Here is a 24,867-nt window from a genome sequence, read left to right on the forward strand (position 1 = left end):
ACTGGACTTCTTTTCACTGCAAAGGACAGGGCTATATAACCACTGCAGGGAGGAGAGAGATCAGGGTTAAGTGTTTCAGTATACAAACTCTAAGGAATAGGGCAGGCTTTCAAGAACTCAAGACTAATGAAAAAGAACAGAAATAAAAAGAAGAGTTAGGCTGGATATTACAAAAAGAAAAATCCTGAGATTGAGTTCAGACAGCAGAGCAGCTTCCTGTGGAAGAAGCGAAATCTTTATTGCCTAAGGCATTTATGCCACACTAGAAAATGCTGCTTTTCATACAGTACAAACATTCACTAGCCCTAAGGCAGTAGATTAGATGACCTACTAGGTCTTTTCTCACCTCTAATTTCAGTGATCCCATTAAATTGCTGCAAGAGGACACCAGGCTGTATCTGCTTCAAGACAGTAAGTGCAAGCTCAGAGAGACAATATAGCTGAGCAAATACCAAAACCAAAAATCCAATCTTGCGCTAGTAAAACTTACCTTAACCCTTTAAAAATAAATGAAAAATCAGAAATGTGCTGAGTATTAATATTTCAAGCTGACAAGGGCCAAAAGCAATTAAAAACATCCTCTAATTTTGCATGCCCATCTCATGACAGCTGTTTCGTCATCTTCAGCTGCCAAGACAGACTTGAAGACATTTGAAGAACCTGATTCTAAATGATAAGTATCCTCCCCAGCTCTTTGTTGTTTGATCCCACCTATGCTACATTGCCTTTTAACATATATGACAAGGGTTGAAAGGAATGAAAAGTATCAAACAAGGGGACTAGGCTTCACTGGTTGAAAGAAACAGACTGAAGTAGCCCACACCTAATATCAGATAAACCATAGCCCTATTTTGATGAGGCAGCATTTCTCAATATCAGTAATTTGGTGTAAGAAACGGAGATGGCTGTGTATTTGTATGGCTTAATGTGGAAATTTAGGGGTAAAACCTGGCAACCCAGTCTTTTAATGAAATCCTACAGCAAATGAGTGTCTGTCAGGGCAATCAGTAAGGCTGAGTCAGATGAACCACACATCTCCTTTTAGCTTGCTGTAGAAACCACCTCTTACAGAAATCTTGAATTTTCCAGAAGATCATTTATTTTCAATTTGTAGCATGCACCCACAATAATCTTGTTTGAATAACATAAATGACATCAGAACCAATTGAAAAAAAAAGTGGACAAAAGTAGACTCACAAAAGGAACTCTTCCATGAACAAAACTCCAGTTTACATCAGGCAGCTTCCTGACTAAACACTTGAACAAACCTATTGCCTTTACAATGAGAAAGCCAGCCTATTTTGGCTCTGTTGGGCCAAGAAAGGGTGGGAGACAGGCTCTCAAGTAAAAGACCCTCCTGCTCCCAAGTCCCTTTGTAACCTCCTAGAACCCAGACCTAGGAACTCTTATTTCCATTGCAGCTACCAGGTTTGCTGCATTAGAAGCAAAGTTGTAGGACCCATGACATAGGATTTTAATATTAAACTGTCACCTTCAGTTGCACTGTGACCTGCTAGTTGTCCCAGCAGCTCACAAAACACAAGCTGCATTTGCTCTCCCATGAAAGACATCCTTAAAAAAGAATGCTGATATTCCTACATCACCTGAAGCTTCTGGATGATTCCCACTGGCAGTTCCTAAACAGACCACCCTGCTACAAAAACAGTCAGGAGGCTAGGCACAGGAGACTGTTGCTAAAACTGGGGTCTGGGCAATGATGGATGTCCTCCTGCTAAGAGCTCTTCTCTACTCAGCAGCAAGAGAATCTCACCTAACCTAGCACTGATTTCACCTTGCAGTTGGAAAGTGGCACAGGAAGGTTAAGGGAACTGCTGAGTGCCGTGAATGCTCTCTGGCTAATCCAGAAATACAAGTTGACAAGGTACTTCAAGCTATCACAATTTATCTGTTCTGGGGACTGGAGTTATTCCCAACAGCTGTTCTAGGCATATATTGTTTCATAAAATATATGCAATAGTAGCAGCTCCTATTTAAACTTTAAAGTAAACCCATGGCTTCTTAAGGCAATTTTCTTCTTTTGATATTCCCTTTACCTTCTTCCTTTCTCCCACTTCAGTTAAAATATATCAGATAGAAACCATTCTTACCGAGAATCCCTCACTTTCCTCTTCAGATTCTTCTAGTTTCTTGTGATTTCAGTGACTCCACAGTTTCACCCTCATCTCCAATCTCAAGTTTTACATCCTAACTTCACATCTTCCTGCTCCCCCTTTTCCCACTCATGTTCATGATCTTTTCTTTGCTGTTTTTTATGATTGAGTCTTCCCTCATCCACTCTATTACCCACAAAGATAATCTCAACATTTACTTAGGCCCAGACATAAGTAACCTCCTTTTAGTTGTGAAACAATCCAATCATTTCCCTATCAAAAAATATCCCCTGCAAAGAAGAATCTTGAAGTTGCTAGGAAAGAAGCCCCTCTCTGTATTTTCTCAACTGCTTAGACCAAAACCACAGCCCAGATCTCAGAGCCAAATGCATCAGTTTGTATACCCATGAAAGACTGCTGAACAGCAAACAGAATAAAGATGACAGCTGGCTGGGATGAATTATCAGATGAAGAAATTAGAGGTTCCCCAGTTATGGTTTGGGGAAACAGAAACATCCCTCATCACACATTGACTGTGGCCTTCTGGACACAAAAAAGGATGTTATCTGAAATTATTTTATAGCCTGCACTTCAAGTCCTGCAACACTGAAAAGCAGCAGGATAGCTACAATGAAGAAAGAATGAAACAAGAACAGATGGTGAGGGACTACAGCATAGTTAAAAGAAACTTTTTTTTTTTAGATGAAACATTACCTGAATTCCTTATACTGGAGCTGTTCAGTTTGGAATCTTTGATGACCAAGTGCTTAATCCAAAGGGTGGGTGCTGTGATTTCTGAAAGAGAAAAAAATCACTGCCTTAAAGAAACTACAGCAACTAGTGAATACACATGGTTGTTAGTCATGAGGACAAGATGTTTGCTACAATCATGCCTTAACTGATCCATCATCTCTGTAGACATTGGCTCATCCCCTGGTGAGGTCTTCCATCTCTTATGAACCACTATTTGTAAATCTTCCACAAGGTTTTCTCACTATCATCCTGTTCTAGAGAGTACCTCTCTGCTGGCAAAACATTTTTTCTCCTCCCTCTACCCCTCCACTTCCTAAATTCTCAAGTCTAAAGCCTTTCTCCTCAGGACTTAAGAGATCTCAAAGGTTATGTTGTGTGCTATAGTATCTAATGGTTTCCACTACAGTACGTATGAAATCCAGATAAAAAAAGTCAGTCCAGACCTTAAATATTGCTTTAACAGCCCAAGAAGAGCTGACCACAGCCAGTTCCCTAAAACAAGCAACAACAAAATCCGAAATAAATAGGCAGAGAAATGAAGATATTTCTGGAAAGACTTGAAAGGAAGTCTGTTAAAGAAACAGGTTCTGGTTAGAAAAGCATGTCTGATGCACTACAACCAAGACATCCAAACAAATTTGTGGAAAAAAGGTGCTGAGAGTGCCTCCTCTGAGGTGTTACAATCAACTTCAAAACACAGCAGAACCTACCCGAAGCCACAGAAATGACACAACATCAGCATTTGATTAGAACTGAGCAAAGCAGTACTCGATACCATGGGCTAGAGCTCCTAAAGTGACATTTTCAGAACTCATATCTTCTGAAAAATTTTCAGTTTCCACAATAACATGCCTTAAATGCTAGATCCTGGAGTTTGTCTTAAATTTCTCTAAGAAGTTTTTACAAGAGTTCTCTTGCTCCCTTGTTGACATTTACATGGATCTGTTCAGCAAGGGAAAAGCTGGCTGACTACAAGAGAAACCGATTATACATTATAAGAGCACGAAGAAAGAAGGAAAGGGAATTTTTCCTTCCTAAATGTTTTCAGCTACATTGATTGTATGCGTTATTGTAATCATGTCCAGGGCATTTTTTCATATGGAAATATAGGTTGAACACTGATATTCCAGCAGCAGTAAAAGGTTGCTTAACAAAGATTGCCTTATCTGCAGGTTTCACTACACTATTTTATCTTCACTCAGTCATGAAGTGCTCCTATAAATACATATACTTATATACTTTGGGCCTTTTTTGCGGAGAACTACATCAAATTAAACACTGGGTGAGAGGTAGGAAGGGGAGAAGCACAAAAGTAGAAAAAGTCCATAAACCAAATCCAAACTCCTAAATCTGGGATGAAATTTAGCTCTGACTCTGCACTGTAGGGACTGGGTATGTCTACAGCTGAAAAAGGAGGGACAACCAAAGTCAATAGATGCTGAAGAATGGGTCAGGGCCTTTACAGACACAATGGTGCATATCTTTAAGTGAGGTTGAAAGGTGCAAAAAAAGGAATTGTGGGAAAAGAGGAGAAAGGAAAAGAAAAGGAAATTAATCCTTTGGGATCTACTATAAAAATGTATTTCCATCCAGTTAACCTGGACATTTTTTGGAACATAGGTAAGCAACATAGACTCCTCTAAACAACAGATCTGTGGAAAGAGCAGATTCCCACTGAGTTAGGAGGTGAAGTTTACCAAAAAGCAAAGATGTTTGAAGAAGTTATTCTTTAGGAAATGAATACAACTTGCACATTGAAACTAAATAGAGGGTGGATGCAAAGAAAACAGAGCCTAGAAGTGCAGAAGGGAATAAAACTTTTTTCAATTTAAAACTATAGCAAGGACAATTAATAAAATACTCTTCTGCAGAGGAGAATCTTGTCCTAAGACAAGATTCACTATAAATATCGCTGAGATCTGCATTGTAATGAAGTGAAATAATTTTTAAAGAGATGGCTGCTTTATGATTCAAACCTTGGACAGGAGAGTTTAAGTTATCTGATCTACATTATCTCTGGCACTGCTCTGTTGTGCCCTCAGGGAGGATGGTAGGGAGTGGGAGGGGAACTTATTCTGCCTGAAATGTGAATTTTCATTATCCTCTAATGTAGGTGAAAACATGAGAAAGGTGAACCTTCATCTTGGAGATGTTGAGGTCCAAGAGGTATCACATATTTCAGGGGCAGCTGAGTGTATTTAATGCCCTTTGAAAAAAAGTCAGCCTCTTGTGGATTGAAGGTAGGCACCTGTCCTGGTTTTGGCTGGGACAGAGTTAATTTTCTTCTTAGTAGCTGGTACAGTGCTGTGTTTTGGATTTAGTGTGACAATAATGTTGATAACACGCTGATGTTTTACTTGTTGCTAAGTAGTGCTTATCCCAAGTCAAGGATTTTTCAGTTTCCCATGCTCTGCCAGCAAGCAGGTGTGCAAGAAGCTGGGAGGGAGCATAGCCGGGGCAGCTGACCCGAACTAGCCAAAGGGGTATTCCATACCATGGAATGTCATGCCCAGTATATAAACAGGGAGGAGTTGGCCAGGAGGCACGGATCGCTGCTCAGGCATCGGTCAGTGGGTGGTGAGCAATTGCATTGTGTACTTTTTTCTTTTTTTCCCCTCTTTTTTTGTTATATTCCTTTTCATTACTATTATTGTTCTATTTCATTATTATTGTTATTATTATATTTTACTTTAGTTATTAAACCGTTCTTATCTCAACCCACGAGTTTTACCTTCTTTCCCAATTCTCCTCCCCATCCCACTGGGAGGGGGGCAGGGAGCGAGGGAGCACCTGTGTGGTGCTTAGCTGCTGGCTGGGGTTAAACCACGACAGCACCCAAAAACTAAGCATGAAAAGAAATTCCACATTTTTATTGTCCATTCATGTTGCTATCAGCTCCACCCTGGTTGCCTGACTTCGAATACATAGGTTTTCGGGAGCCCAGCAGATCTCAAACCACTGAAATTGAATGGGATTTGGACTTTAATTCCTTTGAACATCTCTGAAGAGTCCAAACTGACAGGTGAATGGATAACTGTTTTGCCCTTTTCTGTCATCTGGCATTTGTGTCAGACACCAGGTACAAGCCATTCCTCAGGAAGAACCACCCAAGACACTGGGAGAGTATTCTAGTGAAGTATCATGACATGGTTGCTCAGATAGAATCAAGGGATTGTTCAGGATTACATCCTGAGGTGTCTAGCCCAACCTTCTGCTCCAGACAGGGTCAGCTATAAAGAACAGACCAGGTTGCTCACGGCTTTATCCAACTGGCTCGGAAATGAAGGACAGAGTATCACCTCTGTGGGCAATCTGTTCCACTGCCTCATTGTCCTCATAGTGACTAAGTTTTTCCTTATACCCAGTCCAAGCATTTTGTTTCAGTTTATGACTGTAGTCTCTCATCATGCATTACTGTGAAGAGCCCGGCTCCATCTTCTTGATAAAATTCCCTGTAGGTATTGGAAGGCTGCTGTTAGGTCACCTTTAAGTCCTCCCTTCTCCAGGCTAAACGCTCTTATACTCTTCCTGATGTACCCACTTTAAGCCATTGTTGGAGACAGTACACTCAAAGGTAGTAGATTACACAAACTTTTGGTCAGACTCAGAATGGATTTTCTTCTGCTTATTGCTACAACCACCACTGAAATCTAGTTAGTCCTATTTTACTAACACGGATGACAAAAATACAGAGTGACAAACTTAGCAGAGGTTATTCATCGATGCATAGCTCGATTAACCTGCCTGTCATATTCTCTTCTCCCAAGTCGTAAGGGACACTGCTAATACAACAGGAAGCCATTGCATTAGTCATTCTCTCTAGAAGTCTAGGAGATAAGGTCTTGCATAATGTATTGCAAGATTTGTGACATGCAATCTTTCATCATACAGTCCAAGCTCATTTATCAGACTTGATTTCACCTACAAATCAATGTGAAGGTTTTTGATTGAAAATGTTTTTCATAGAAGATAGGATAAGATTTTTTTCAGACTCTGCCTGTCACCAGAAGGACCAGAAAAGGTCTGTTCACTACACCATTTCTCAAGAACTTTGCCCATTTCTATTTGAATGACTGAAGTGTTGAGTCTCTCCTAGAAGGAGCTTCTGAGCAGGCTGTATTAACCACATCAGCTCACTCACGCATTTTACTAGTGCATTCTTTCCTTTGAATATCTATGGGCTTGTAGATATTCAGGGGAAAACTTAAAGGCCAGAAGTTTGTGATTACAAACAGCAATTTAATACAACATCAGCTTGCTGCCAGGAGGAACTTTCTTTTGATATAAACAAGAGATAGTCAGCACGGCTTCAGTCTCCTTTGTTTATTTGAGAATGCTTTTTGCTCTGAGGGCTTTGCTTTGTTTCTTAAAGCTCACAAGAAGATTCTTACAAACCTACAATCACTAAATGGAAGTGACAGGACTACAGCATCTTGCCATTAAATCAGCTTATTTTAGCAACAAAAACCCCCACCCCATCACCTGTTTTTACAAGAAGGCAGGAGGTATCAACAGCACCACCTACTCTTGCTCAGTAGTCTCCATTTCTGCCTTTGATCCAGTTTAAAAAAAAAGTGTCAAGTACAGCAGTTCAGTATGAAAATGCATAGGCTTTCCCTCACTGCCTTATGGTCCACAGTTTCAGGTGGGTCACAGAGTGGTTCAGACATCAGCCCATAGCTTGACTATAATGGTTGTGGGTTTAAATCTGTAGAAAACATGCACTACTTCTAAGCAATATGCAAGATATAAGCAGCTGCTAATAGGCCCATTCACTACCCAAGGACCACTATACCCGTTGGTATTTATGTTTGTATGTGTAAAAGGTTTGAACCCTCTGTGATGACAGTCATTTTATCCTTGTTTCAAGGCTTCCAATGGACTAAGGTCCGATATTCCCTCTCCAAAATAATACAATCACAAGATTAGCCCATTTGAGAAGGAAACTGCTTTGGTGGGCCATGAATTAAGTGGGCCCAGGACACTGACTTCATTTGCTTAAATAGTATGTGCGTCAATGAAAGTAATTGCTAAATAAAGAAACCTGCCAGCAATTTTCTTCCAAGTCAACATTCACAAGCTGTGGTTTAGCACTACCCTCCCTTTCGTGAAGCTGTAATGCATTGCAGAGGTTATGAAACTCCCAGCATTGGTATCATGAGGGTGGAGAGAGTGAGGGCATAAGGACAGTCTAAAGGAAGTTGCCATTTCTGACTTTATGCATGTTTTTTCTTGCCGTGACACCTTTTCCTCGAAGGTTACCCCAGGAATCTGGTCAACTGGCATTATTGTTGGATTCCAGGGAAGAGGGGAGGATGTAAAAGGATTAGGGAAAATGCCTGAGGTCCCAAGGGCACTGTGAAATTTGGATAACTTATGAGATTCACTGGCTTTTCTGCTTTGCAGGATAAAGAAAGCATTTGAGCCATAAATCCTAGGGAAAAGGGAGATGGAAGTAGCTTTTTTTTGTTGTTATTGTAAGGGATGCTCTTACCTTCTCCATCGAAAATAGGCTGGGTTTCCATGGTAGGTGTTGGCTTCGAACCGTCATCTGAATTGAGGGTTAAAAAGAATCGAAAAGAAACTACCATTATTGAGGTAAATACTATCTACTCTCCAGTACTGTTGAATGATTGGGATTTGTACATGGCCCGGCCAAGTCCAGAAGAGAGAGAAGACAGACAGAACGAAAACAGTTTATACTAACAGCAATAACATTTTACATAGCAAGCATGCATCAAGCACTACCCTTAGACTTAAAAGAAGCCTCTCCCCCTCCCTCCCCTCTCCCTCCACAAACCACTGCTGCACATCACCTGATAGTCTCCCCTTGTTGCACCAATCAGGCAATCGCCTTTTTAGTTTCGGGTGGCTATATATCCCACACAGGTCATTTCCTGAGACAGCAGAGGTCTGGAGATTGCTGTCCCACTGTGTCTTTCTCCTTATCCTTTTTGTTCAAAAGAAAAACTCTTCTTCTGAAACTTACCTGTGCAGAACCTGGCACCAGCATTCACTGCAGAGCTGTTAGAAAGGGATGGTCAATAGCAAATCTTTTTTCTTACAAATGTCTGCATCAAGGTGTTCTCTAATTGCAACGCTGTGGCAATGTCATCTAATTGCAAAATCGTGGAAAAAACCTTCTTACATTAGGTTTTTCATATGCAAGAGCACTCCATGTCTTCTGACCACAAGTCTTTCATAATTAAAAGCTTCAACCAAAAGATTCCACAGGAAATATAAATCTTAATATTTAGAGATAGACCACAGTGAAAAGTGTTCAGTTTACACACTGTTTGGCTTAGTACGTCTATCCATCATATCTACAGGCCCAGCTTGGATTCAGGCTGAGTCTAATTTCCTCAGCACTCAGAGGGATCTGGATGTCAAGCCCCAGCTTGGAGCATCTTTACGCAGCACTAGAACAGTGGCATAGCATTAAGCAAGGCAAAACTTTTGACTATGTTCCAGCTTAGCTTGCCCAAACTGTAGAGGAAAGTCTTTTGTTACATTGCAAGACTAGAAAATAGAATACTGTTGGGATGTAAACTAAGATGAGATTAGCCTAGAATTGCTTTTTTTTTTCCTTTTTGGAATACAGTGACTTTTAAAACCTACAATTTATTAAAACTATTTTTTGCATGTGTTATGGGCAAAGATGACACTAGGCATCAGCAAAGTGGGCAGTAACCTAAGATGTAAAGTTACACAGCGAAAATCAGTTGGAGGGAAGAGTCCATGCCAGAAAAGCCAGGCTTGCCACCGTCTCCATGACTGTCAGACACACGGGGCAGAAAACATTTGAAGGAAAGGTGCATGGGACAGCCCCTCCTGGAGGTAGCAATAACTGCCCTCAGCCTTCCCTTATATTAGTTCCAATTAGAAAAGTAAGAGACCATTGGAAGGCGAAAGGAAGGGCAGAGATGGAAAACAGAGGCTTATAGACTATTTTTTCACCCATACCTGTATTTGCAGTTTTATAAAGTGAGCAAAAGCCTGAACACCTCTTCCACAGAAAGCAATCTAATTCACAGAAAGCAAAAGTGTGCTGTTAATTCCATTTCACCCTCAGAGATCCACTGAAGTAAAGGAGGTTGACAGAAACGAGCAAGAGAGACCCTGTTGTCATTTTCCCTCTTCATCATTGTATTTGGTTTTATGCTGAACTACAAGCATAGCAAAAAATATTTGGAAGAAAAAATACTTACCATTTCTCAGTCAACTCTTGTTCTGAGTTTTCCTGTTATTGGGTATTACCAGTAACATGGATAAGCAGTATTTTTCTTTAAAAGTTTGAGCAACCAATTTCTTGGAAAAATTCCCCGAATTTTGCTTGATCTTGACTTTTTTTGCTTGATCTTTGACTTTTTTTGTCAAAATAGGCTGCTCTGCTTCTGCAAGATCCCAGAAACCACAACTATGGCTTGTTATTTATTTAGGATGACATTTCATACTGTAATGAAGCAGTGAGCAGTACATAATCAGGATGATTGGCTTTACAGATTGAGAAACCAACTCAAAACTGCAGAAGATACTCATAGAACAACTGGAAAGGTGAATAATTCTTAAGTTACATAAAATAGGAAGAGACCTGGCATAAAAAAATTACCAGAATGGTAATAAGTTTATTCCTATTGTTCTCATGAATGCTTCTGCACAGAGTAATTACAGAATTGCTTTTCAGATTTAAAGCAGCAACCCAGAAGCCAACAATGGAGAAAAATTAGAAGTGGATCTGAGCCACAGCACTTTATCCAAACCATTATGTGAACTTTGGCAGAACTCGGAACGCTTCAGGTTCAGGGGGTTTCTTTTAGGCTTGTATGTGTGAAGAACAGAGACAGTAGCAATTACAATTTGGGAAATACATTCTTCTTAAATAAAGAGAATTTTGTAGCAGTTTTTGTATAAAGTTAGCCATTAAGCTACTGAAAAGTATTAAACAGTGACAGAATAAATGCAGAAAAAAACAAAAATACCAGACTAACCTTTGAACTGAGGGGTTTGTTAAAGATAATCTCAGTAAAATGGCTCTGTGAACTACACAATCATTTTCTCACTGGGTTACTAAGGCCAAATTGTCACTAGGTCCACATTGTAGCAGCACCCAGTACAGTATTAAGGGTTTTGCAAATAGAGGGAAGTATAATTACTCCCCTGTTGTTCGAGCAAGCACAGTTCTTTCATCACACATACAAGAAAAAATACAATAGACAAGAGCCCTGTAATTACATTCACCATATTTCAAAAATCAAAAGCCAGGGATATTTCTGATTATTTTTTTAAAGGTCATGAAATAGTCACATAAACGACAAAAATTGCACTTTATTAAAAACACCATGCTCACTTCCCAGCTGCCACCTTCTTACTCTGAAACTACCAAATCTATTTCTAGACTATTTCTTGAACTGGAGAATTCTCAGTAGGTCTCAGTGTTTCAAAGTAGCTTATAGCAAAAAGTTGCATTGCTGTTCCCTTTGGGTAGAAGAACAACCCTAATACTTGTCTACTCTCATTTGATTTTTCCCTCTCGTTCAATACACCGTTCATCACACTGAACATTTGTTCCACTGTCCTCTTTGCTCCTAGTAAACAAGGAAGAAGTTCTATTTTACATACCTGAAAGTTTTGAACAAACATTTTTGTATTCCTTAAAGAAGCATTTAACATAGAACAGAAAAACCAAGCTATTTCAGAGACCTGGGGTCTCCTGTGATATTATACGAGATGCACAGGATATTGCTACCTTGGAGCCAAAGGTAATGAAGTATGTTTATCAGGTACAATCTATTCCTTTCTTCAAAAAGCTATTAAATCCCACGTTTTCAAAAAAGGCATGTAACTGCAATAGTTCCTCGTGCAGAGCATGTCACAAACAGAGGGATCAAAGAGGTCAAGTGCTTCCTAATCCCTCTAGATGGCAATGCTTCCAGATCAGAAAAACTCACGTACTGCAGAACCATCAAAGATAATTTCCCTTGGTTGCAGAATATTCTCAGAGCCTTGATGAAGAGTGCATTGGCATGCTTCTCTTCCATGTTTTACAACTCAGCATGAATACCCACTTTCTTTTTCCAAGACAACCACTGAATACAGACAGCATCACTCAACAGAAAACCTCCCGATGGGACATCGTTTTAAAGCCATAAAACTCCTTTCCAGTAAGCCTTCTTTTCCTAGGGTACGCTTGCAAAAGTTGAACTGATTTTTCTGGCTCAACTGATATCAACTTAAAAATGGTATTTTTACCTTATCACTGGTAAGAGTGAAACAGGCAGGTCCAAACAACTCTCCCTAAGCCATTTTCACATTAAGATACCATGGCTATAAGCCAGAAGACCACTTGCACTACTTTTGCACTACTACTGTCAGAGGCTCATAAGCTTAAGAATAGTTTTTGCTGCGTTAGCCTGACAATAACTCAAAACAGGGACAATTACTTGTGTGTCCAGATCTACTGCTAATGGTAGGCAATAACTCTTTATGCTCCCACTAGGACTCCCCGCCCTTAGCCTTATCCTTGCAGAATATCTAGCAAGCATCCACATCTGGAATGCCTGCAGTGTACACTGGGGTTCAGGGACAAGAAGATTCAGTTCATGTGGAAGACGACTGTTAAAGTGATCTTTTTACTCTGAAGGACAGGCACTGAGGCCATGAGCAACTCGAGTTATGTCAGGAGAAAAGTAAACTCCCTGACACAGAAAATGCATAAATTACATAAAAATGTGAAGTAACTGACTGCTGCTGTGAATCACTGTTCTTGCCTCAAGCCACCTAATGGAAGCTGGAGAAAGGGGAAGAGTTAGGTGATAGAATTAACCTCCCATATCACATCTCCTACCCAGGAAAATATACCCACTGCAAAAGTCATCTGGATACTTGCATCACCATGTTAACAGACCAAGATCTATACTCTTCCTAAGCAGCCTCAACCTTTGGTACATCACTTTTGTATTCTCACTGGAATCCATGAGACACTCTGTAAACATTTCTATCATTTTTAAGAGTGCTAGTGTTTACAGGGTCAACATTCCAGGCCTTGTACAAAATCTAGTCTTTTTTGTAAGTCTACAGCTTGAACATCAACAGTTCACAGACTTTGAGTCAGCTTGACAGAATAAGAGGGTGACAATTTTAAGTGCATAGCTCTGCCCTGGGAGGAGTGCCCTTTTTCCAGTGTCTAGTGGTTCCTTCACTTACCATCCTCTGGTTTTGGGTGAGCCATTACAGAGCATAGCTGAAGCTAAATAGGCGACTTAGAGCACAGATAGCCAGGACAATGAGTGAATTCTTAGCATGTCCTGTTTGATGCAGCAAAGCCCACCTTTAGTGAGTCTGTCAAACCAACCGGAAGGGAGAAGAGCTTTCCTAGGCTTGAGCATTCCTGAGGGACTTAAGTCATACATTACACCTTTCTGTGGCTTTAGTAACTCTGGTCAGATGCAACAAAGACCTGCCAGGTCAACTCAAGCTCCCTGTATCTGTGCAGTTCCTGAATCTTGAAGATGCAATTTTACAACTTTGACATTTCTATGTATTACCCCCAGACTTGGGGGGTGTTGTTTTAAGTATTAAAAAAGACAACAAAACCTGTGTTTGCACTACATGGGGTCTTACACAAAAATACATGTCCCTTCCAGTATCATAGGGGTGGAGTAAATTGTTGCTTTAATCACGATCCTTCCCTACATCAAGTGAAACCGTTTCAGCAAGTCATAATTAATTTAATAGTCTATGCAACTTTTATGCAGAGACATATATCGCCATTATAAATGCAGAAAGTTAGCACTCATGCCAAAAAAAATGTGATATTCTTACAATCCAGCCAAATCAAGATAATTTCTTGCCAAGCAGCTGAAATAGAAATGCACCAGTGCAGATAGACTTCCCTGCCAGGCTTTCACATCTCTTTTCATAGAATAGTTTAGGTTGGAAAAGACCTTTAAGATCATCGAGTCTAACCACTTCTATGCATGGAGATCCCACAGCTGTTAAGAAAAAAAAAAAATCCAACTTTTTAAACCAAATCAGCAAAAGCAAGTTCTCACTCTTTATTGCCTTCATTTTAAGAAACAGCAACAATGTGCTCCCTTTGGATATAACAACCCACAAACACTTGGACACGGACCAAAATACGGAAAACTTTTGCTTAAAAAGGTGAAAATGTGCCTAAGTGCTGAACATGAAAGGGCTCTGTATGGCTTAAGGAGCTCTTAACTGCAAAGGCTGACTTGCAGTGTCACTGCAGTGATTTTTCCCTTCCCACATCAACTATTCTGCATGCCGTACAGACGCAGGCAGTGTTTACTTCAACGCTGTATTCCAGGCATCATCCAGATAGGATGAGGAGCCTTCCCCTATGCCTTCTGGAAGGCATTATTTCCCCCCGCTTCCTCCTCACATCTCCCTCACAGGTGCATCAACATGAAAAAAGCCACTCAAGCCCCAAGGACTTTGTGGTCCGATGTAGTCAGTGTGTTTGTATGGCAGCACAATTCTTCGCCCTACGAGAAAGCCTATCCCACGCACAGACAGCTGGACGTAACTCTGACCCCCATGACACAATTCAAAGCCTCCTCTGTTTGGCTTTTTGATTCCTGATTGACACATTCACTGCCAGGCAGAGATAAATGCTGCTGGGAGGACAATGTTGATCCGCTCCGACTATTCTTGTGAAGGACTTTTTCAGAATAATAAACAAAAAACATTGGTGTGCTTAAGCATCTGAATAGAACTGGAGATAGACAGAGAGGGGACTGGAGTGCTTTACAGAGGCTGGCAAGTCGATTGAAGAGTTAATTGTCTGGGTGTACAATGGGTTTATTCTGACCACAGACAAAGAGCTCCCTCTTCCTGGGCCTGGTCCTTCAAAAGCAAATGTGTCAAAAGGGGTCTGGAGCAGCACTCTGTATTAATAGCAACGCTCTAGTCTCTGGGATTCGGTGGCTTTAAAACTGTTGAATCCAAAGATTCAGACAGGATCTCTCTAAAATCCAAAGTCCTCATTTACTGCTTAAGTTCTCAAGGTACTTCTACAGTAATTAGCCAAAACAAACCTGCCCTCTAACTTCTCATTCTTTGTAGCTTTCAAACAGCTCCTTTTGAAAAATAAAGGCTCAGCAAGATATTACCCTTCAGACACAATGCTGTAGACACTTTCCCCAAAACGAGATCCAGTTTTATATTATTTCAATTATGTATCATTTAACAGGAGTCAGTTTAAACAAAACAAGTGGCCCTAAATGTCTCATACTTGGGAAGATACAGAATCCCAGTCCACATCTGGACCTACATTTCAGAGCTTGCACTATAATAGGTCAAACCAACACAATGTCCAAACACACCCCCTGCCTCTGGGAAAGTTCAGATCCAGATTCAGATTTGAACTTTGCAGGTTGAACCAAGCCCTATAGTAATTACCACTTAAATACCTGACTCACTTCTATGAGTTATGCAAACCTTTCTGGGGAGAAAAAAAAAATATTCCTTGTACTGCTGCATGGAGGACAATGCAGCTGAAAACGAAGCCATTATACTTTACCACTTCGATGGCAAAACTCTTATGGATTTTGGTGCCAATGCAGAGAGAGACATACATGTTATTCTAGGAACAAGCAGCAGCCATGAAGGCTCAGAGAATTAAGCTGAGCTGGTTGTGAACTTCCTAGTGATGTAAATTTGCTTCAGTACTTGTGAAAAGTTGTTGGTTTAACCCACTCATAGAAATGTAGCATTCCAAATAATATTTTCCCTCAGGTATATGGGCATGCTTCAAAGCAGAAGACAAAGCAAGAACCTTAAAATAATTAAAGGCAGCATTTAGAGCACTCACCTACTTCAAACTTGAGACTCACCCTTTGCTCTCCCCTTTCTCAAGCTAAGATCCCAACTATAGTGCTATCAACTAATTTGGGAGGACAACAGGGAGCCACAAGTTTGTGTGATTTCTCTTTTGTTCTAGCGAGTAATAAATGAGGGGTTCAAAACCTTGAAACACGTGAAATAAGATTTCTTGGTTTTCAGCCAGTTTCTCTCCAAATTGTGAACAGTAAACCGCAGTCTTAACCAATTTTGCAGTCTTGGAGCTTTGGACAAGAAGCAGCAGTATCTCTCAAGTAGCCTGAATACAGAAGTAATTCAGAACAAGGAACCTGCACACAGTCCTGCTGTTTTGAACTTAACTAGAATGTTCAGTTCATTTTTGGGCCAAAGTCCAACACAGATCTTCTTTTCTATCAAAGCAGTTTGTCCATAAGAGGTGGGCAGAGAAGCAGATAATCAGATTTCAGTTTGGTTAACAGAGCATTTCTAAGGCCAAATACAAGGAAGTCTGGATGGAGAAGACCTGTCATTGCACATAGGTTTACCTTATGCAGTTTTACAATTTTCAGATGCCAAATTCGTACCCAAAAGGCAAAACAGGTCTCTTCAAAGACTTGGAAGTAATGGCAAAATAAATGCCCAAGGCCAGATTTGAACCTTATCTGCTAAAAAGGAGAAGTAGGTAATACAGGTCAGGGTAGTCTGAGACCATCTCTAATTCAGAGTTGCACAAAAAGCTTTATTTTGACCAATGTGGAATCACTCTCAAGCTGTGAAGGCACTGTCCACCCTATTCCCCCACCATCTTCAGAGACTCATTATTCCTGCCCTCCCCCAACACTCCCCACAGTAGTTTCATTTGTGAAGCTACACAGAAATCACATGGCATTGTACGACTTCAAAATACACCCTGTTGTCATCAGCCCTCACCTACAGAACCAAGCCTCAATTCCTTCAGTTATGCCCGTGCCCCAAAGAGAATGGCAGCTAGCTTGGCAATGGTTTTAATTGTCTTGATTTAAGTCAAAACCTTCAATTCGCTCCCAGAGTGGCTCAAATTGCCAGGAGAAGGAAAAAAAAAAAAAAAGGAAAAAAGCTTAAAAGAACTTGCTTATCATCCATTCAAAAGGCTCTTGAGGGAGCTGCTAAAATGCAAGTCATATTTTTGTTAATCTACCATTTCCACTGTATCAGATTTGACCGTTTCTCTCTTTGAGCTGAGTTCCTCCCTTCCCTCATAGGCAAAATGTCGTAATTCCTTGGAAGAAGGCAGTATTTCCCTGGTATTGCTGTATCTTTTTATCCTACTGCTGTTCTTGCCACCTTGCTGAGATAATAATCAAAAGTCATTTCTTAATGACTACATAAACTATGCAATACTTTTATCTTGAAAAACAAGCATATTCCCAATCCCACAGTGTCAGAATTCATCCTCCTTTGTGTTTTTCATATACCTCATGAAATCAGCTAGGCAGCAGCAGGGACAACACTAAAATCCCTCTTTGGCCTAGAGTTCGTCGGCCCCACTGTACAGCTTGCCTAGAAACGCTACATGTAAGTGCCATACATTTACACGTAAGGCTGTTTATTTCACAGCAGACAATTTCAGAACATAGCATTTTGCAGCACACAAGCTGCGAGCCCATCCTCACCAGCCACAAGAGCATGGTTAAAGGCTAGTTCAACTACTTGTTGAGGAATGAGAAGTGTAGCAAAGCTCAGAGCCCCAGCTCAGTTTCCAGGCTCTGCTTCGGTCATCTGGTAAGTTTTCAGACAGGATCGCAGCCTGCCTGTTGTAGCAGATAGATGTTTCACAGCTTCTAGCAACATTCTGCACAGCTAAAGATGAGAACCTGTGACCACCACTAAGCGTGGCTATTTTCCCTACATACCAGCAGCAGTTTCAGTGGCATAAAAAGCTCACCTACAACAACACACAGGAAGGCTGTCGGAATACCTTCAAACCTAAAGAACTCATATAGGCTGCAGAAAGAGGCTCCCTATGGAAGTAAAGAATATTTTTCATTCAGCTGCGTACTTAGCTGTCCTTCAAAAGTCTAATGTCATCCCCCTACTGATACACATACCCAAGGAGAAATGGAGGGACAGCTAAAAGAATCAAGGAGACTGGATGGCTTTTGGGACTGGTCATAACATAGCATCAAACACTACCTGTTACCGAAAATCATAACTACCTGATGCTTGCTGAAGAACCATGACATATTTCCTACTGGACAGTTGCAGCTGGCTGTGAGGATGGCATTCAGTTTCAGAACTGAGTCTCCAAGGCTCATTTTGACCAGATGACACCTTCACGGGTCAACTGGCATAGAAAAGCCTTGCTATGGTAAATGCAACCCAGCAATTATATGGTTGTAAATCTAGCACTTCCCTTTTTCTCTAGAGAAAAGAATCAAGGTAATGAAGAGGAGAGGAAGAATAGGAATAACCTTATTCTTCAGGTAGATAAACAATTGAAAGGAAATAAAACAGCTGTAATAAACAGTGAATAAAGAAGAATTAGGCCCTGCATCTGTGTAACAAAAGTTGTATCCAAGTGCATATCAATATAGGCTACAACCAAATTATCTGGAAAAGGTCATGCCAATCCATAGAAGGGATGTTAGGCCATCTTGTCCCAAGAAGGAGCACTGTCCCTAGTAATAAAGGGAGAAAAGGGAGGTGAGTCCCAAGAGGCAGTACAGTACGTGGCTGCTCCAGACAGTCCTGGCACTAAGCTTCACAGGGAAAGCGCAGAGGACAGGAAGAACACAGAAAAACAAAGCAGCCATATTACAAGGGCTGGGTAAGTCACAACCCCACTTCAGCAAGAGTTAGAGTATACACTATTAGGAATGTTTGCTGGGGTTTTTTCCAGAGCAGAAACACCTCCAAAGTGTCAGCGTTACTTACACTGTGGAGCAAGTGATGAGATCAAGGAATCAGCAATAGCCAGCATTGAGAAAGTTTAAAAATAGATTGAAGGAGGAGAAGCAGAGGAAGGGAGGCTTACTTTTTTTATAGCTTCCTACTTGGTAGAAGAATACATTTTTATCTCACCCTGTAAGCACTAGAAGTATGATAGATACTACAGGATTTTAAATCAGAGTATCTTAATTTTGAACCATCTTCTATTTGGCTCACTGCCTTGAGTGACATTTGAAATAAAACAGAGAGCAAAAAAGTTTCCACACAAAGAAATATTTCACTTAAGACACCATATCTCATAGCAAGATTTTAGCACTTGACATCACCCCAAACTTGGAGAGAAGTTTGGGGAAAGCTCTATAGCACTGTCAACAGCTGCCTGATCACTGTTGGCAAAAGCAACAACCACCATATGATTGTTTAGTTTAGCCTCTCTGGTTTGATTCTACCCACAATATATCACATCTTCTTTCAGGAGCCTCTGCTTTGATGTGAAGTATTCTCTGTTCCCCCTCTCCTGCTCCTTGACTACCTCTCCTGAAAGGCTGCTCAGAGTCCACAATCAACTCCGTCTTGCCACTTCTAGGCTATATAAGAGGCCAGATACCTGCAGCTGTGGAAAGGGGAACACATCTGAAAAGCCCGCAAGGACATTGTGATTCTGATCTTAGACTGCTTTGCTGAACAAGGAGAGAAATTAACAATTCTTATGCAAGTTTCATATGAGTAATGATCAGATCCCTAGCTTTGGGAATGTTTTAGAAGCTACCTGAAATGTATGGTGGCCTGGGGCAAGGGGCATGAAGGGTGTGACTGGAATCTCACAGTCTCTCTTCCCTCTCCCCCCAACATCACACGCATTCCCTTTCACTCCTCTCTTTCCAGCTCTGGTCTCTTCAAGGTAAAGCCTCTATAAATTCCCCCACATCTTCAAGGAATACAGCCTATAAGTGGGGGGTGGAGACTGCAGCAAATTTCCCAGATCAATGGCCATTTGAAATTCAGACATATGGCTGAAGCCCTACAGCTGCATGTGTTAATTACCACACGTGTCCCCTGTAAAGCAGTCTGTTAAACACAAAGAAAACAGAAGAGAAAAAAAGCCATTCCAAGGGATTAAGTAAATAGTCTAAATTTTTGACCCTGCTCCCCCAGACACATGCCCATGTATAAGAACACAAGCTCCCTTCCTTTCTCCCAACACCTGCATGCTGAGGAAGCACAAGACCCCTTCCATCTCTAACCATGTGCATTGAACCTATCTCAAAGTGTACTTTCCCCCTTCCAGCTCCCTGCTCCCCCTTCCCCCTACCCAGCCTCTTCTCTCACTAGCCCCTCTCCCTTTCTCCTTTAGAGGACTAATTCCTGGCTGACAACCAGACTAGTCTTCGGCTTACAATACGCCTTTTCATTTCCTCGCAGGCAAAGAGAATGGATACCTCGCTGCTACGTCTGTATTGCATGTGTGCAAATGAGGGAAAGGGGAAAAAACCTAACTATATTTTTTTTACCGCTTGTTTCTGCGGGTTTTTCCCCCCCCAGGATCATTAACAGTAGAAGTTCAGAGCTTTAGTGAGTGAGCACAACTCTACTCTCCAACTATATCGCCCCAGCTAGTTCACCCCAGGATCTGCATTTAGTCTAAAGGAGTTTTTGTATTTGATTATGAAACTGAGGGAATATTTTTTCTATATGAGGGAAGGAATGGAGAAGACCAGAGGGAGGCAGAGAGGCAGGGTAACTGAGTAGTGCTGGAAGGACCTCCAAAGGATCTAATGTGCTTCAGAAGGAAATCTGTATGTACAGAACAAAGCACGTCTCAAATGTACACAGAGTACAAGTGACACCACATTCTCAAAATTAAAATATTTTTATTTAAGAGGAGGAAGGTCATTCCTCAAAGTTACAGACTGCCAGATTGACTGTTCAAAACAAGCCCAAGACAACTGATCTTAAGAACCATCATCATTTAAAGGCGTATTTGTCAGCAGCTGAACAGTCAAGATGAAACCTGTCAAATTCTTACACTTGAGAATTGCTTTGCTGCAGCACCTAAAGATCCCACCAGAATCTGAGCACAGTGACATGTAATAAAAGACACGGACACAGCCCAGAGAAATTCAGTCTGTTGGGAAGAATTCTCCCATTCCTAGCCTTTATCAAAGCCTTTTGCAATACGTCTCCCTTGCTGTCAACATAAAACCAACACGCAGATGAGCATATGGAAGGAAGCTATTATGCTAGCTAGATCTGATCTAAAGAAGCTTTAATTCCCATAGGTGCTGTCTCAGGAACTTGAACAAACATTGTGATTGCCTCTCCAGCTTCCCCCTACCTTATTTACAAGCACACATGCTCCATGTGCATTCAAGCTTTCCCATCACAATTTCATAGTTTCTCTCTCAGAGAAACCTTGACAGAGCTCATGGGGCAAAGGGGTTGAAAGGAAAGTACTTCCAGTCCCTCAGCCAAACCCCTGCACCCACGACAAAATACATTTCCTAGTGCATTACATTGATTTGAAAGAAAACAACACTAACGTTCAGATGTCTAGATTCTTCTGCAGGATGCGAATACTCAAACAAAATAGGGTCATGTTAAGCTGGTACAAGAAAACAACTTCTAGCTTCACTTATCTGCAAACCCAGCAATTTCTCCAATTTATCCTCAGGTTTATTTTTAAGAAACAGCTACAGAAGACAGGAAGTCTAAGACTATTAATTTCAAAGTTATAATGATGCTGTTTTAAAGGATCTAGAGAAATACATAGTGTAATAGTATAACATCTTGGAATGCTGATCCAGACACTCAAAGAGCATGGGAAGAATTTTTTTAACAACTCTTTAAAAAAGAAAAGGTGTTGAGGCCACATAGCTACAAAGTATTTAAATGACAAAAACAACCCACAGACCCCAGAACTATTCAATTTCTCTGCAAGCTGTAATTGGTCAGACACCAGAAATCCATGTATAGCACATAAACAGTTAATAATACCTTAACAGATGTTGCTTAATCAATTGTTAGTCTGCTTATTAGATCTACTCACCAGGCTGCTCAATACTATGACTTAATCATTTAAAAACCTTTACAGCTGTCCTTAAGACATTACAGACTGAGTAGTCTGTAGATTGCTATAATAACACTCGTAAACTACAGTTTTATTAAGTCATATTATATAGACTAACCTACCGATTAGAACTGTTGCTTTATAGATGAAAGCAGAATTCTTGCATTATACCAAACAAAATATACTCTAAACCAGAATTTGTCTTCTGCTTAAACTTGCCAATGAAACTTTCTTCAGCCTTAAATTTGATACGTATGTTCCGAGCCAAAGGGGTATTCCATACCATAAAACGTCATGCGCAGTATATAAATGGGGGGGGGGGGCAGTTGGCCAGGAGGGGCGGATCACTGCTCTGGCATCAGTCATCAGGTGGTGAGCAATTGCATTGTGCATCACTTGTCTTTTTCCTTGAGTTTTATTTCTTTCTTTTTTCCTTTTTTGCTACATTCCTTTTCGTTACAATTATTTTTTTTTATTATTATTATTATTGTTAGTATTATATTTTACTTTAGTTATTAAACTGTTCTTATCTCAACCCACGAGTTTTACCTTTTTTCCCTGATTCTCCTCCCCACCCCACTGGGAGGGGGGCAGGGAGTGAGGGAGTGCCTGTGTGGTGCTTAGCTGCTGGCTGGGGTTAAACCACGACAACAGCCCACTCAGGCCTTTGCAGGACAGTGTTTTTGTTGCACTAACCTCTCCCAGTTACTTCTCGGTCACCTGAGTTTTTATCCCAGTTTCATGAAAAGCAGCACACATTCATGTTTCTCTTAGAGATGATTTCCTGCCCCTCGTTAAATTTTATCAGAGTAGAGTGAGAAACTGTCACCATCCGTGCATGGTAGGACAAATCAAACTTTTGCACATCCAGAGGACTTAGAGCTTTCATGTACCAGACACAGCAAGTCTGCTGCTTTCAGGAAGCAGACTTACATATGCATAGCACAGTCTGACTTTCCACACAGCTACACTACACAAGCAGCTCTGTCCAGAAGCATCAAATTGTATGCGCACACTTTCTGTACACATGTATATTTTACCCAGAAAAGACCTAACAGAAACATGTCAGCCCTGGTCTAGGAATATTACATGACAAAGTTAAACAGTTCAGAAAGCAGTTTTTGCACAAAAATTCTCCTTCATCCAGACTTATAAACTGGTATACTATTTATTTAAAAATAAATATGTAACATAAGGGATCCAGAAGTATTGTTTGGGTAGCACTGCAGACTTAGTACCTGCTAGTGTTCTGCAAGAAATTAATCATAAGATGGTGTTCACCAGCTAGAACCATCACTTGACTTCATACTGCCCCAGTAAACTTGCATTTCTTTCACCTTACTGATGAAGGCCATATAATATTTCACTATCTTTCCTGTATCCTCCACAGGCTGCTAAAGACATCACAGAGCATTTTCTCAGTATTTATGAGGTTGGAGAGGCAGGAATAATTGGGCACTTGAAGCTTGGTTTGTGTAATAGCACAGCTCTTTTTCAGATTTGATCAGTACCCGGTTGAATCCAGAAAGAACTAGAGAAGGTTCAAAGACCAAAGTCCCAGTCTCAGGTTTTCGTCACATTTCAACTTGACGTTTTTGTAAAGATATTATCTGTCTTCTGAGACGTACTAACCACTGCAGAGGCCATGTGCTCTCCTCCCTGCAAGCAGATGGCATGTGAATTAGTGCCAGCTGCACCTGACTTCTTACCACCAGCAGACAAAGCTTCCAGGTCTCCACATACAAATGGTTCAATTTATTTACATCAGCACAAGCCATCCTCCACTTGGGTTTGCCTGAGGAGAGCATTCACCCTTTACTGCTCAGTCTAATTACTGACTCAGACTAATGGCTCATTACTGATTCAAATTGCTCAGACTACTGGCTGCACAATTAGGCCATTAACATTTTCTAGAGGTAACACTCTTGGAAACCAGCAGGAAGAGAGCCACAGAATGGGCCAACTTGCCCACAACTGCAGAGGAGAATTTCCCTGCAACGAAGCCTGCCTTTAAGCCTGTTTCTTGCAGTTCAACCCACAAAAAGGAACCCAATTCTAGGTGTTTAATTGACAGGAATTTTAAGTTGGTTCCTCAAATTGCTTCAGTGTTTTCTTGCAGGCTGCATACTCATTGGGCAAAGCTTTTCGCAACTCCATACAAGAGTCACATCTACATGTAAGATAGTAAGTGTAAAACGAGCTCAACCCAAGGCTTTGCCTTCTGTGGGGCCATCTGAGCTTATATTTCACCAACATCACTGTACCTGCCCCAGGTTCAGGGAATTGCAGATGCTATTGCCAGCTTTTGCAATAGGGAAACAAAGCAAGTCAAAACAGGCCTGAAACTTTATGCGTTGCAAGAGACTTTATGAAAGAAAAAGGGAGTTCGTACCACTCAAGACTCTTCATGACTGACACTGACAGTTTATCCAGCCCATATTTACCCTGTACTTGCATCATCTTTTAATCCCAGATTATAGAACCAAGCCTCCTTTCCCATTTCCTTCATTCAGTTGATTTAAAAATGGTATCAACAGCTCTCACACAGTGTCCAGAACAGTTAACAACCACTAACGAACCAGTATCCCCACTTAGATTTCCGCCCCCCCCCCTTCACTCATTTCCAATCTCTCCTCTTTTAATTCACTCAGTTTCGAGTTTTAAGAGGGAAGACCAAGTGACTTTATGGACATAAGCAATGACATGGCTGCTTTTTATATCCCTCTGTCTCCTGACAGCCTACTTTTTAAAACCTGCTTGGTGACTGCAAAAGACACTACTCATGGCTGCAATATGCCAAATCTGTAGCTTTGAGCTCCTAAAGCCCCAGCATTCCTCAGACAGAGAAAATAAAGTTTTATTTTGTTTCGTGTTTGCTTGTTTCGTTTCAAACGTGTGGCACAATTTCCCTTTGGCTGGAAAGGAACATTCTGCATTCTTTAGGCAGGGAAGAAGTCCGGTCATATTGGCTCCAAGGATGCCTTTCACTGCTTCTTGAAACATTAACCACCTCCCAGTGGGAGAGAGAGGGGGGAGATCCAGCCTTCTAGGGGACAGTGTGCATCTTCCAAGTCTCTCAGGCCTTTCAAACTAAGCAGCAACTGGAGTAAATTAGTGCAAGAAGCTCCTTATGAGAAAGGATTGTACAAGGAACAAGCCAGAATAAGGAAGAGACAGCAACAG

General features: G+C 40.9%; 1 protein-coding gene across 4 annotated transcripts in view; it reads right to left on the minus strand.

The window, feature by feature from the left end:
• Nucleotides 1-24,867, minus strand: part of SMOC1 (SPARC related modular calcium binding 1) — a 137,385-nt gene that overhangs the window by 43,446 nt on the left and 69,072 nt on the right. For 3 of the 4 annotated variants that reach the window (XM_050897983.1, XM_050897982.1, XM_050897980.1), the window contains exons 6-7: nt 8,359-8,448; nt 2,826-2,906 (exon numbers count right to left, since the gene is read on the minus strand). In XM_050897983.1, coding sequence (XP_050753940.1) covers nt 2,826-2,906; nt 8,359-8,448 — 171 coding nt within the window. The remainder of the gene's footprint in view (nt 1-2,825; nt 2,907-8,358; nt 8,449-24,867) is intronic. The other variant, XM_050897981.1, reaches the window with a different exon arrangement.

Source organism: Gymnogyps californianus, chromosome 5, assembly GCF_018139145.2.
Source record: "Gymnogyps californianus isolate 813 chromosome 5, ASM1813914v2, whole genome shotgun sequence".
Classification (NCBI taxonomy): domain Eukaryota; kingdom Metazoa; phylum Chordata; class Aves; order Accipitriformes; family Cathartidae; genus Gymnogyps; species Gymnogyps californianus.